This window comes from Vidua chalybeata, chromosome 12 (assembly GCF_026979565.1).
Source record: "Vidua chalybeata isolate OUT-0048 chromosome 12, bVidCha1 merged haplotype, whole genome shotgun sequence".
NCBI classification, from domain to species: domain Eukaryota; kingdom Metazoa; phylum Chordata; class Aves; order Passeriformes; family Viduidae; genus Vidua; species Vidua chalybeata.
The window spans coordinates 3,987,424-4,002,353 of NC_071541.1; the positions used below are offsets into that span (position 1 = coordinate 3,987,424).

General features: G+C 48.3%; 1 protein-coding gene across 1 annotated transcript; it reads right to left on the reverse strand.

Moving 5' to 3' along the window:
- Positions 1–10,863: 10,863 nt before the first annotated feature.
- Positions 10,864–13,059, reverse strand: GPR27 (G protein-coupled receptor 27). The gene has a single exon (XM_053953754.1). It carries the CDS (start codon positions 13,057–13,059, stop codon positions 11,917–11,919), a length of 1,143 nt encoding a protein of 380 aa, XP_053809729.1. The 3' UTR covers positions 10,864–11,916.
- Between the last annotated feature and the right edge of the window lie 1,871 nt (positions 13,060–14,930).

Sequence of the window (14,930 nt, forward strand, 5' to 3'; positions counted from 1 at the left end):
AATGGCAGTGTATGGTTTGATTTATTTTAATATTATAACATTATTTTGTCATTGTGGTTTTTCATTTTTATCCAGTGTAATCTGTTATCCCACACTTGATTCACCCAAGCTAGCAGAGCTCCTTATGGATAGCTTAGCAAAAGATTATGTGCCTCTGGCTGCTTCTGGGGAAACTTGTAGTTTACAAGGCATGAATTCCTCAATCAAGCTGCAGTTTCAGAATGTGGAGGAATCTTGGTGTAAATAATACGAGAGGTTTTTCTTGGCTCGTGCCTCAAAGGATCAACTTTAGCCCAGCAAACATAAGATTTGTGGGTTTTCTATGAAATACTGTGCGACTTCATATTTACTTGTCAGTCCCCAGAGCTGGAATTCCAACAGTTTGTGTGAGATTCACATGTTTCTTGCTCTCAGACATGCAAACATATGCTGGAACTGGAAAAGTGAAGTCATTCATCTTTCAACAATCAGTGCTTTGCTACTGGTGGAGATGGAGGGGGGTTGGAGAAGTGAGCACACTGTGTCAAGGCCAGACCTGTAAAACTGAGAGGAGAAACATCCCTGTGAGTTACCAGGTACCTTCTACTGGGCTCCACAACCTTCCTCGAGGGGCAGAATAACTGGATTAGGTATGGCCAGATCCTCATGGATTCTGCATATGTTAGGGAAATAAAAGCCTTGAGAGAGATTGTATCCTCCTGGCTGAAGACAGCCCATCCCCAGGGTACCCACTGCAGTGCCTCTGAATTTTGCCTCTCCCTCTGCAGTGGTGATACTGCAGCTGTGCAAGTGGTGACAGGAAAAAAAAAAAAAAAAGTACTGAAGTGCCACTGAAGGGTAATTTTACATCTGGTTTGCATTAATGTGATCAGGTACAAAGAGCCTGTATTAGATCTGAAGTCTCAGAGGGGCTCAACACTAACCCAAAGGGCTGGTGAAAGGCTAAGTCATTTATTGAGTTCAAAGTGACATGCCAGCACCGCAGAAATTCCCATAACCTGGATTTAAAACCAACCCCCAAGCCTGATTCTACCATTGTCACTAAATAGGGGGGCTCCCCAAACACCCTGTGCACCCCCAAAGGCTGGGTTTGCACAGGAGGAACACACTGGAAGTGTGGGGGCTACTTTTCTGTCCATGTCTGTCCCCATAAAATACACTCAATACCATGGACTTCAATTTACACAAAATCAAGAAGAAAAATAGGAGCAGTCCAATTATGCATGTGTCCCATCTCTTGCTCCATTTTTTTTTAAATCAGAGCACAAAAAATGAACCACAGGAGGAAACAGTAGCCCTGCTCCTCATCTCCTGCTGGCCTAATTCACCAGTGACTCCACTGAAGGCAGCAGCCCTGGTTTATATCATTGTAAAAGAGTGGACAGCTATACCCAAGGACTGCCTCCGACCTGCCAAATCCTAGGAGAGTTTATCAGACAAGAGCAGAGCAACTTTATAGCTGTAACCTGTGCCAATTAACTTGTGGTATTAAGCATTTATCTGGGTAATGAGAACAGCCCCAATTACACGAGTTCAAAGCTCACACCATGTACAGCAGGTGGAAGTTCCTGTGTCCTGCAGACACTCCTGGACAGGGTATTTGGATGGTGCAGCTTTGAGACATGCATTATCCCATACTCGTCCTTGAGGGGCTTCTCCACACCTTCCCTGCTGGTGTAGGAGAGATAAAGGCAAAACCTCACTGTCCTACATCCCCACTATATTCACTTGGCAATAATTATTACGATTCCCCTTTTAGTAATTTAATTTCCATTAATTGACACTCACAATGGAGGTTAGTTGATTTGAGAGAATCATTCTGGAAGGAAAATTAAACTTTTGCATCCCCATTATTTCCTAAACTCTGCCCTAATCAATTATCTTTTCTCCCATCCTCGGGGAGATTTCCTCTCCCAAGCACACCTGCAAAGTCCCTTTAATTTCTGTCTGCAGTGGAAGGGGCTGGGAGGGCACCCTTTACCTTTGTTTTACACTGATAATGGGCAAACCAGTGACCACAAGTATTTCCAAATGGCCCTGCAGTCCTCTCTGCTTTTCTCTGGAGCCAGCTTTTGTCTTGAGGAGCACAGCAAATTTCTCAGGGTGACCCACAGAAAAGGTGGCCAGCCTCAAGCCAGCCCTGCCACAAAAAGTTTCTGCAGTTCTCTGTGCCACTCAGTTTGCCCCAGAATCACCCTGGAAATTATCTCGGGCCAGGGACAGCTTCCTCACCTGCCTTGAAGGAAGGAAGGGGACAAGCCCTTGCGGGAGAAATTAGATGAGAAAATAGAATAGAACTTGTGGAGCCCTGGAACCTCCTTGGTGCAGGGGAGAAGCCTCATTCCCCATCCCCACAGCTTGTGAAGAGAGAGGCTGGTTTAAACACTTCCCTTTATTCACTGCACTTAGACTGTGCCAACGTGTGTTTTAACTTTATTAATATTGCAGTAATTTCATTATTAATAGAAACGTGTGCATTAATTTTTAATATTATATGACTATTGATATTACAGATATGCTATAGAATAATGTTGATATCCCACCACACTGGAGGCCTTTCCATGTTTATTGCCAGATTTTGGGCTAGCAGAGAGGCCTTGCAGGAAAAGGCACCACCACATATAATGAGCTGCTGCCTTAATTTGATTAGGTGCTTATTAAGAAAGGGGAAGCAAGGTGTTCGAGGTTTGAGGGTGCACAGCTGGCTGACCCAGCACACACTTGTGAGCCTGGGGGACTGCAGGGAAGGATCTGCTGCTGAGCACCAGCAAGCCCAGCTAAAACTCAGCTTCATCTGCATCCTCCTGCTCACAGTTCATCCCCTGGAAAATTTTGCTACTTCAAAAAAAAAACGGTGTTACAGAGGTGACACAAAAGTAAATTATTCTGGTTACGTGGCAAGGGGGGGCTCAAATCTGAGTTCATACAGAAGGGACAGGTCACCCTAACCAAATACTGGTTTTACAGAACTGGAAACTGAAAGGAGATGAACTGGCTGAAAGTCATCGTGGTGTTTGGGAAGATAAAAGGTGATAATGCATACCTCTATGGAGAACACTTTAAGGTAAGAGAAGTGATTATTGTTGGTATTGTTAGTCAAACAGTAGTTTGAAAACAGGAAACAGTAGTCTTGTTTTGACCCCAAAGCTCTAGTGTGTTTGAAGATCATGTAACATTCCTTGTCAAGAGGGACTGAGCTAATTTTCTCCATCAGCACAATCCACCAAACCAAAGGATGATACCAGCAAGTGTGACCTCAGAGCAAGGTCCTTGTCAGCACCTTCCCCTACCCCAATAGCTCCAGGATTTGTTCTTTCTGCACAGATGGATATTCAAAAGAAACAGAAGGTGCTAAGAATCCCTTGATTTAAACAAGATGTCTCAGGAGTTTGATCCTGCCATTGTGTAACGTGTTTTCCAGAAGGAATTGGAAAATTGTAGGAAGGGAATAGACTGTGCAAATGCAAGAGGATTTTGATAACAGCAAAATCAATGTGCTTTTCTCTGTTACATAGATATGAAATGGCAAACCAGCAGGGGTGCAGTCATTAGGCTGATCAATAATTCTGAGCACAGGAATGGAGATGCGTTTAATGCACATCAGCAAATCACCTGTGGTTTCTCAAGGAGAGTCTTGAGTGCAGGCAGACCTAGCCCAGTGCAGCAGGACACATTCCAAGGATTTGGCAGGGCAGGTTCCCCCCATGTGGCATGTCTGCCTCGGAGGACGGTGGCAGCCTTTGGGTCACTCTGCCTGGTGATCAGGGCTGGGAAAGGCTGGGTGTGAAAGGCTGAAGCTGAGTAGTCCTGGTGCACTGAAGGGAGGAGGACAGATGGCAGCTTGTTTTGTGACAACGAGTACAATGCAGAGTGACAGCAAAGTGTGCAGGTGAGGAGGAAAGAGCAATATAACCACAGAGGAGAGGTGCAAACCCCCCTGTGGCAGGGGTTTCCCAAAAATCTGAGTGTGAGCAGCTTAGTGGGGCAGAAAATGAAGGCAAGCATAATGTCAAAAGGACAGAAAATCTCCTCTGCAAAACCTGGGAAACTCTGTGCATATTAATTGTGTGCCAGGAGCACCCAGAGCACCCCAGGCTGATGCTCCCTTGTACTGTGGCACCAGATATCAGTGTGTCACAGGCGTGTCCCTGCCCCCAGAAGTTTACAAATCTCCCAGACCATATAAAGCAAGTGCCTGTGCTGAACTTAGTGTGTACCTGCATCGCTGCAGCCTGAGCTAGCCTGGGATGCAGTGACTGCCCTGCATCCCAGCATGGTACAGGAAGGGTGGGCCATGGACCCCTGTAGAGCTCTGCACTGCACTGCTTGGGCAGTATCTCTCTTCCTAGGCTGGGAATTCCACCAGGTCTCCCAAGCTCTGCTGCCGTGCCTCTGCCACAGCATCGTAACACACAAAAAGGATTAAATCTGCTTTTAAAGCATGATGTGGCTTTGGAAATCCCAAGGCAGTAATGCAGTGCAGAAGCAGAGTAAAAATATGGCCTGGTTCCAGCCCAGCAAGCAGGGCTGTGTTTTCTTTATTTACTTTTTCTCTTGCACATGTGAGTGCACTGATGTGATTTCATGCAGAGATTTGTGGGCTCTCTCACCGCAAACCGGCAGATGTGGCTCTTGCTGCAGGGAGTTTGCAAACTAGCAAAGCTGATATTAATTCCAGAGGGTGCAGGATTCACCCTTTATTTACTCCTCCAGGGTACATGGGAGCCCAGGCCACAGAGTACACCTCTGACCTCTTTCATGGGACCAGAAGGGTCAGCTCAGGAAAAGGCATCGGGGAGGCAGTTGCCAACATTCTCACTCTTTCCAAACATTTCACCGCATCCTGTAAAATTGGTATGTTTTTAATATTTTCCTCCCCAATCTCTTTTCTCACATGGATGAAACCTTGACAGAAAGGTCCCTCACCCCTTCAAATCCAACAGCAACATTTTCTGACTGTGGTGGTGTCCTAATTCCAGCTCCCTTCCCCACCCTTTCATTAAACTCTCCAAAGTCGCTAACAAGCCTTTCACACATTGCAACAGAGCCTTCAACTATTTGGATTTGGTTTACATCAGCACTTAGGCTCAGACAGATATTGCACAAACAGTAAAAAAATGTCTGTTCTGCTGAGTATTTAGGATCTGTTGGGGAGGAAAATCATTGCCAAGCCCTCTATCCCCACTGGCAGGTCCTGCAGAGCCTGGTTTCTGCAGCCTCCCTCACCCTGCTGGGCCGCCCTTTGGTGATGCTCAGCCCAAACATGTCCCTTCTTGCTTTCACAGCACAGCTCCAGCTCTGCCCCTGCCTGTGATGCCACTGCTTCCTTGGCTTGGGTGCCCATGTTCTCCCCCTGTAGTCACTGCAGCTTGGCTGAACATACTCCCTTCTTCGTCCATCTTCTTCCACACCCAGATATCTCCTGGGGCTCTGCTGGACCTGGCTCCCAGGGGCAGCTCGGCCCTGTGGGCACCCTGAGCTGGTCTCTGTGCCCCAGGGCCACCAAGGGGCTGTCCCCTCGCCCTTGGCACAGCACACTGAGGGACCTGCTGTGTAGTGCGAGCGTGCAAAGCCTAATGAGGGAGGAAAAGGAAAAAGCCCAGTTGATTTACTCGACTATCAAGCTACTCAAGATTTCCTTTCCAGCACCCTCCTGCAAGTGCTCAGTGACAGATGGGGACAGATTGAGTGGTTCGATGCAGTGAAGTAATATTCCACTAAATCATTCCTCTTTCTCTTACTGTCAGAAGGCACCCAGACTTCAGCCCTTCCTCTGAATCTTCCTGTGTTTCCCTCCTTAATGACAAAGCCATTTTAGCTCTACCTCTGCTAAAATTTCTGAGAGAAGCAAGCACTGCTGTTTATATGCTATGATAAAATGGGTGTTGTAAAACAGTTAGCAAAAGGAAGGAGTGAATCACTGTGAGACAGAGAGGGTTCTGCTGCTGTTTAGTGGTGTTTCTGATTTCTTTTTCTTGCCTGTGTGCTGGGGCTGAGCCCCAGACCCTGGTGCAGGGACCCTGGCTGGGCAGGCAGCAGGCTCCGGGCAGGTGTGCCGTGGGCAGGCGCGCAGGCTCACACTGCACGTCTCACAGATGGAAGATCCATTTTTTTCTCTGGATGATTTGTTCCAATGGTTAATCATCCTCACACAAACACAGGATTATTTTTTTAATGACATACCAGTAGATAACATTCAGAAACTTTAGGATGGGCTTTCTCTCCACTGGGCAATCTCTTGATTTCTGCCTACTCTATGAATGCCATGATGACTGCCTAAAATTAGCTGTGACTTCACAGCTTCCCTGTGCCCTTGCAAGACTAGCTTTGAACTTGAAAGCCTCCTACACAAAGTGCTTTGTGCTATCAACCTGGTCACAGCAGACGAGAAAAATGTGGCACTGAAGACCGTGGCCTTCCAATAAATAGATCCACAGTACAGCCATGCATGACTCGAGATCAAAGACAGAGTACAAGTGTTGAGGTCATTAAACATGAATAGAAATACAGAAATGCAACAGCTTGCATGAAAGGCTGAGCTTGACATTAAAGTGATGAAAGCTTGTGCAGTCAGCGATTGTTCACCCGTGATAATGCTCTTGCCATCAGTGGTTCTCTGCATTAGAAAGGTGAATAACTAATTATTCTTGGGATAAAGCATCGAGGTGTGGGGCAGTTAATGACTTATACCAAGTGAAAATAGGCTTGGAGATGTGTGGGAAAGTCAGAGTGTCACAGATGTCAAGCTGGAAAATCAGCTCCCAGTCACCAGTTTTACAACTGATGGATAAAGACTTGCCCCACACAAATCCTTCAGCAATGACCTGGCATCAGAGGTTACCAGCATGAAAGGAGGTTTGGGGTAAGATATCCTTAGGCACAGCCCCAACCCAGCACGACTCAGCACCAGCTTTTAGGAGACCATCTTCACGGATGGTCTTTCTCAGATGACTGCATTTTTTCAACATGTCATATATTTTTTAATATTCTGAAGCCTAAGAACATCATAGCATGGGAAATGCTTCCTGGTTCCTATCACAAGAGTTAATTATAGCCTGTGCAGTGTTTTGAGCAACTACAAAGGAAGCTGTGCAAAAAATGATGACTTTAGGAAACCTCTATTAGAAAACAGCCCCCCTGCCATGTTTCTAATAATTTTTTGATTAGCAGCATAACTCTCTAATAAGGTTTCTGGGGTATTCTGATACTGTGTGGAATGATCCAATCTGCAGCCTGAGCTAATGAAGTGATACTTAGCATTGCCTTCTGTCAATATGTGTCTGTTGCTCTCTCTGGAGCCACTTCCCTCAGGGCGGTTTTGTTGGCAATTCTGAGCAAGTGCAGGTGCCTCCAAAGAGCAAGGTGACTGTGCTTAACCATGTGGGTGAGTGGCAGAGGTCCAGCCACATCCTTTTCTGGGAAGAGAGGGAAAATGCCAGCTTTGGTCTCCTCTGAGCTCCGCACAGTGTGTCCCAGGGCAGTCCCACAGCATATGGTAGAGCAGCCTCCTGAAGATGTAGCTGCACCACATCCAGGTAGAGCCTCAGGAAAGAACTGTTGCTATCAGACTGAGCCAAATTCCTGCCCTTTTCCTCGAGGCTACTGGCTTCACACCATTTTGGGAGACAGTTTTGCCTCCTCTGTGCAGAGCTGGTATTGGAAAAGCAAATGATGACAGCTTGTGGGCTATGCACCCCCTGCTCATCCTCCACCTCTAGCAGGACCACTGGATGAGACCTTTACCCAACAACAAAATTTGGCTGAGGCCAAATGTTTCAGCTCCTTTCCTAGCAAACTCTTTCTAAATCTAACAGCAGGGCTACAAGCACCCCAGAGTACTGCAGGCACTGCGTGCTGTAAATCAGAGATCATCTTAGCTGCTAACTGCGATTTCAGACCAGTGCCATTTTTGAAGCTGGCCTGACATTTACATCTATTCTAAAAACCTCTGCTGACTTCAAGATTTTGACTGGAAACGCTTGTAAGGAATGTGTTAAATACCTGGGGAGTGAGTGAAGATGCCAGCAGCAATCAAGATTTTTCTGGAGCAGCTCTCAGCACAACTGCAATCCCTCACCACAGATATGCAGAAGCAGCATGCTGTGACCTCTGAGCCACACTGTGAAGAATCTCTGGGGGAGATGATATTGGTATTTCCTGTAGTACTCAGCACTTGTGGTGCCCAGAATATGGGAAACTATCATGCAGCTGCCTGGAGGGGTGGAGAGAAGACTGAATGTACATTCTGGTGAAGCACAGGTCGATGGAAGAGCTGGGAGAGCCCCGCTGCTGTGCAGCCCACCAAAGCTCCCCAGTACTTTGTGTTTTGCTCAGTGGGGATGGGGAGAGGGGTTCAAACCATCTGAGTTTTTGCAAGAGAGCCCAGGGTTTGTACAAGCAGCAATAGCTTCTCATGTGGGAGTCATTATTAACGCCCAGTTCTCACTGAGCCTCAGACCTTGGCACTTCTGAGTGAGACTGAAAGTGATCTGGTTATTGCAGGATGGAGGATTTACAGCCACACCTCACAGTCCATACAGCAGCAACCATCTCTCCCTGTGCTCATTCCATTCTCCCCACCATTATTTCTCTCTTTTTGTTTTTTTAATCCAGAGCAGGTTTTTATCCTCCCCGACACCCCTTCTCTGATCTTGGTCAAAGCATTTAATCTCTGTGACCCACTTTCCCCATACACAGACTAAAGGCTGCTATGTGAATGCTGTGCTTTGGAAGTGCTTTTTGGTTTTTTTTTTTTTTTTTTTTTTTTTTTTTTTTTTTTTTTTTTTTCTTTTGCAACTTTCTTATATTTTCTCAGATTTTAGAAGGAATATTTATCCTCTGGTGCTTCTCCAGCCCTTTCTGGTTTTCCATACTTTCTTGGTGCACTCTCAGCCAGCAAAGTAGCGTTTTTTGGTGTGCTGGCACTGAATACTCCTTAATTTTCTGCCATGTCCTTGATACTTAGTTTCAGTTCTTTTGGAATTAAGCCATATTGTACGACACCCATCTAAACCCTGAATTAAAGCAACTGGAGTTCTTTCTCTTTTGTACTACCACAGCCTGAATCATAATCTGACTGACATCACAAGTACCTAAAATATAAAATTAACTTCAAACAGCAGTGATTTTGCCCTCAGAGTATATCAGGAGTCCTGAGACAGCCCTGGAAGCTGTGTGCAAGCAAAAGGCATGGTATACAGATAATTTTTTTTTTTTTTTTTATATGCCTGTGCTGTAGCAAGGCTGGGTCTGGCTGCCACTGATGGGTGATAGCATAGCACCTGTTATCTTCACCAGACAAGAACCAACTCACCCATCTTGTGAGGCCATCACTGAGCCAGGGGATGCCTCTGCACAGAGGCTGGCATTCAATACAGCAGCACTGCTTGACAAGCCAAGCCTAAATAAAACCATCAGGTCACCCAAAGGTGAGTTTTCATCCCCCACATACACTACTGACTCTACAACTTGTGTTCGTTTTTTTTCTAGAAGTGAAAAGCTGGTTCTTGCAGCTTTTAAGGAGGTTTTAAAATAACTATTTTCCCATCTCTGTGGTTTAAATAGAATCATAACCGTACTACTTATAGCCTGGAAGAGAGAGAGGATGCCAAAATATCAGACATTTTTAATAGAGTAAAGAGAAAGAAAAGATTGGCTTGGTTACCAGCAGGGTTAGGAAAAAGATGGCAAGATCTGAGTTACAGATCACAGTCCTAGGCCTCTACTATCCAGGCAGCTTCTGAGAGAAATACGAGAAAAGTTCCAAAAGTTGGAACTCTGCAGAAAAGACCTAAAAGTAAATCAGGGGTATAAAGTATACTTGGAACACAATTCCCAGCAACAGCACCCATGCCTTGCCCCACAGCCTTTGTGAAAGAGCTCTACTCTATTACTCTCCAAGACTCACTAAGCTCTCATCTTATATTCCAGCCTGAAAATATAATTAGCACTGATAGCCAGCTGCTGCTGAGATCTGAAGTATGATAGCTTTCCTTCTGTACCCAGGTGCATTTCCAAAATGCTTTAGAAGCTTTAGAAATGGTCATTAAGTCTCTCTTTGTTTTGAAGACACCCCATCCATGGTCATATTTCTGAGCCCAGTTCTGGCAGCGTTGGTACTGCAACTGTACCAAAAAAACTCAAATTGCAACCTTCTCCTTATGCACTGCAGGAAATGCTGCCTTTCTGGTGTCCAAATCCCAGCTGGGGGTGGAAAACAAGACTTAAACCAAACCAGGAGCCCCACCTCATTTCATCCCTGCCTCAAGGTGAAGCTGCCACCTTTGCCCTCCTCTTCTGACCTGCCATGTCTCTTTTGTGCTCCCTTCACAGTCACAGGACAGCTATGTCTCAGTTGATGTCAACCAGTTTTGGACTACTCTCTACAGAACTACTCAGCAGATGCAGATTTCTTCATGTAAACTGAGCTTGTATCCCTGCCTTCTTGTGTGAGACCTGCTCCAGCACGTTCGTTAAATGTTACATGATCCATCAGAGAGGGGAAGCACCTCAGGGACAGCTCCTATGAGATAGCTGAGAAGTTGGGCCAGGATCCTGCCATCAGGTTACTGGTTGAAATACTTTCAGAGACGTTTTTGTAGAACAACAGAGCAGGTTAAAATGCCATGCTTAATAAATGTAAGCTTCCCGTTAAGAATATAGTTTATAAATGAGTATGGTATTGACCAAGCCACAGCGTTTAAGAACTGCTTTGCCAACTAAAATTAGCCATCCACAATTACACACTCTTTTCTATCATGAACAGAGGAGCAATTAGCTACGACATAAATTTGGTTTCAGCAGACACAAAGAATTGTGCTATTTAAACCTGTTGCCCATCATGAATTTAAGTCTTCTTAAAAATAGCTTTAGTCACTTTTATTGGTATAAACACCTAAATTGAGATCTAACAGCAAATAAGGATTGTGCTTGTCCATAATAACCTTAGCTGTGAAATCTACTCAGACACAAGACATACAACCTTCCACATACACAAGTTATTTGTCAGCAAAGCAGAATGCTGCCATTCTGAAACAATTACATACAGTAAAGGTTTTCAATATTTTATTAAAGAAAACAGTCAAAATGTACAAGTATTACCCAGGTTTGTAGATAACTTCCTATAAAGGCAGTAAAATATGAATTTCAATCTAGGTTTTAAAAACTGCTATAGTTGCTTATTTTTAAAGTTGGTATTTTAAAATCACATTTCACAAATAGTTCTGAAATATTACCAAATTAATAGTGCAACAAGAAAATTTGAAATTAGTTCTACACTGTTTGCATGTCAAGCAAAAGTTATAACTAACGGCTTCAAATACTCAAACCATTTGAGAATGAATGAACCCAACAGCTCCCACCAAAACTGACTTCTGACCACATTAGGAATGTCCTCTTCATGTTCTTCACTTAAAATCAAATAATAATAAAACAACACCTCTTGAGGTCATCAAAAATAACTTTAGTATAAAATTGTCTTGGCCCTTATCAAATATTACATGAGTAAAATTGTTAAGCCTTTATCAAAACAGACAGGAATAGGGAAACAAAAAAAAATGTCATGGCCTTAATCCATATCTGTTGGAATCATGTTTAGAAACGTTAGAAGCAAGACCAGAAACTCGGAGCCCTGTTTTGTTTTTAAAAACCACACAATCACAAAGAAAAAAACAGCTTCTTACTGCCTAAGGTTTGGGGGTGTTCTGCTCAAGTACCTGTTCCCATAGACAGCAACCTGTTATGTTCTGAAGAGAGCATACGCAAAATATAGAAAAATAAATAAAATAGCTTCTTACAGCCTAAGGTTTGGGTGCTGGGTGGTGGCTTAGTTTGTCCCCCACAGGTCACACTCTCTTGAGCTCATATGCAGAAACATGGAAATTTATATCCATCTTTCTTTTTTTAGAAAAAGCCCCCCTACATCCCAAAGCTCTTGAGATCGCAAAGGATGGTGCCCTGGGTGCTCTGGATGCTTTGGCAGCATGGGAAGTGGGCTCGGAGACAGACCCTGAGCTCCTTGTTGAAGATGAAGCAGAGGATCGGGTTGACCCCTGCCTGGGCAAACGTCATCCAGACGGAGGTGGTCAGGTACACCTGGGGGATGGAGCTGGCCTTAATGAAGACCCGCAGGTAGCAGGCCACAATGTAGGGGGACCAGAGCAGCAGGAAGAGCAAGGTGATCATGTAGAACATCTTGCAGAGCCTTTTCTCCATCTTAAACTCCTCCAGCACCAGCAGCCTCTTGATCTGGCTGTGCGTGGCCTGCCTTATGCCCACGAGGGTGGGCGGCGTGGGCCCCCTGCCAAAGCCAGCCGTCCAGTTCGCAGCCGCTTGGCCGGTGGCTCCCGGCCCGTGGAAGGTCCAGTTCTGGCTGATGGCCGGCACCAGCTGGGCCGGCTTCATCTTGCGGTGGCCGTGGATGAAGAAGAGCAGCTTGATGTAGACCAGGTGGGTGGCGGCGATGACGGCCGCCAGCATGAGCATGAAGCCCAGCGTGTCATTGGCCTTGACGTAGCGGTGCTCGAAGATGCACTGTTCCTCCTCCCGGATGAACTTGTAGGTGCCCACGTCAAAGACGGGGGGAAAGGCCATGGCCATGGAGAGGGTCCACACCATGCACACCACAGCCAGGCAGGTCCAGCCCGTCATGCGCTTGGCGTAGAAGCGGTGGTGGGCGATGGCCATGTAGCGTGTGACCCCCACGCAGAAGAGCAGGAAGGCGGCGTGGAAGCAGAAGAGCACGGCCAGGAAGGCCAGCACCTTGCAGCTGAGGGGCCCGTGGGGCCAGGCGGCCCCGCTGCGCACCGACAGCATGACGAAGGGGAAGCAGGCGAGCGAGCGGAGCCCGTCGGCCAGGCAGAGGTCCAGCAGCAGGTAGTAGGGCGCGCGGTGCAGGTGCCGGTCCTTGAGGATGAGCCAGGCGAAGAGCACGTTACCGGCCAGGCTGACGCAGAGGATCAGCCCCAGCGTGGCGAGCTTCAGCCCGGAGGCGCTCAGCAGGCCGCCGGCGCTGGGCAGGTGCGGGCTGCTGCTGCTCCCCAGCTCGCTGCTGTTCGCCATCGGGTCCTTCCTCCTCCTCCTCCTCCTCCTCCTCCTCCTCCTCCTCCGCGCGGGCAGGGCCGGGGGCTCAGGGCCGGGGGCTCAGCGCCGCGGCAGCGCGCCGGGGCCGAGGGCCGCGCCGCCCGGCGCCCCCATGCCCGCAGCCGCCGCCGCGCTGCCGCCGCCGCCCCGGCCGCCCCGGCGAGGCGGGGCGCTGCCGCCGCGCTCCCCGCGGGCCATGCGGCTCCCGCGCCCGCGCTAGCTCCGCGCCCGCCGCCGCCGCCGCCCCGGGGGCATCGGGGATGCGCTGGGGAGGGAGGGGGGGGGGCGCGGAGCGCAGCGGAGCCTCCCCTTACCGCCGGCAGCTGCTCCTCCGCGCCGGGCGAGGGGCCGGACGAGCCTGCGCACAGCGGCGGCGGCGGCTCTGCCCAGCTCCCGCCGAGGACAATGGGGTAAATCCCCCTCCCTCTCTCCCTCCTTTTTCCCTTCTCTCCTCCTCCTGCTGCTCCTCCGTCCCTCCGCCCACGCCTCCGCCCCCCGCGCAGCCCGGCCCCTGCGGAGCGCGGGGCTGGGCCAGGCGCGCAGCGGCGCGGAGCGGCGCGGAGGTCCCGCTGCCGCAGCGGGGATGGGAGCGGGGCTGGGCTGGGCTGGGCGGAGCCGCCCGCAGCCGGACCCCAGCCCCTGTCCTTCTCCCGGCGGGGGAGAGTGCTGGGATGGAGCTCAGGGGCAGCCGCGGGGTGCGGTGGGGTGCGGTGAGGCGTCCAGCTCCAGCGGCCGTGGCGGGGATCCCCTGCATCCCCTTCCGGAGGAGCAGGGGAGCGTGATGCCGTTCCCAGCTGATGGAGACAGTGTATCTGGGTGTAAGACAGGTGTGCACGTGTGTGTAATCCCATAGACATGCATACCGGCACCTACGGCATGTGCGTTGGTTCGGTATAGCCACACATTAGTGATACACCCGTGTCACCGTCACCAGTGTGCTTCTGCTAGATTTGGCCATACTAAATGGCCTTTTAACTTCCTGCTCGCAAGCAAGGCAAGTCCAGCAGCACCTGTTGCAGTGCAGCATCTGGGTGTGCTGTCCCTTGCTTGGCAGGGGGATTTGGAGGGGAAGGAGGCTTGCAGCAAGCTTACAGGGCAAATGTTTCTGTGTGAACATCAAGGAAAATGTGCCTCTGCAAGTCAGGAGCGTGACATTTGGGTTCCTAGTGGAACCTGTCATTTGAGGTCTGACTAGGGTTCTTAAGAAGATCAAACAGGATGCTCTCCATGTTTGTGTGTTGTTCAGAGACTTACCAACTCCCAGGCTTAGTTACACAGGACCCACGGAGGGCTGGGCAGGTTTTGTGAGCTGGATAAACCACATTTGACCCGACTGGCACAGAGCATCTGCTGATGCACCTGTGCTGCTGGTGCAGGTTTATAATGGGCAGTTTAATATAGGCCAGTGAGACGCAGATCCTTGTCCTCTCTCTCCCACTTTTCCATCCTTGTGTATGTAGGGCAAGGCCTCTCTGCGTGCCTTGTAAGGCACGCACCAACGCACGGCCCTGGGCTCACTGGAGATACTAATGCAATTATCGTACTATTACTGAGTTTCCTTCATGGCCTCTTGTGAAGGACACGTCTGAAATCCTTTTTGAGCATTCTATTAAAAGCCATCAGTAAATTCAGTGTTATTCCAGAAACTGTAGCAATTAAATCATCTGCATCAGCCCCAAAATCGAAGGTTGGTGGAGCGTCTTTCGAGCGGATCTTTCTGGCTGGTTTCAGAAAGTCTTTCTGCATTTAGCAGAGACCAGGCTCTGACCCTGATCATGCCACCAGATGTCCAGAGCAGCTCTGCTGAACTCCTGGCATTTTAACAGTGGTGAACCAAAGCCAGACTTTGG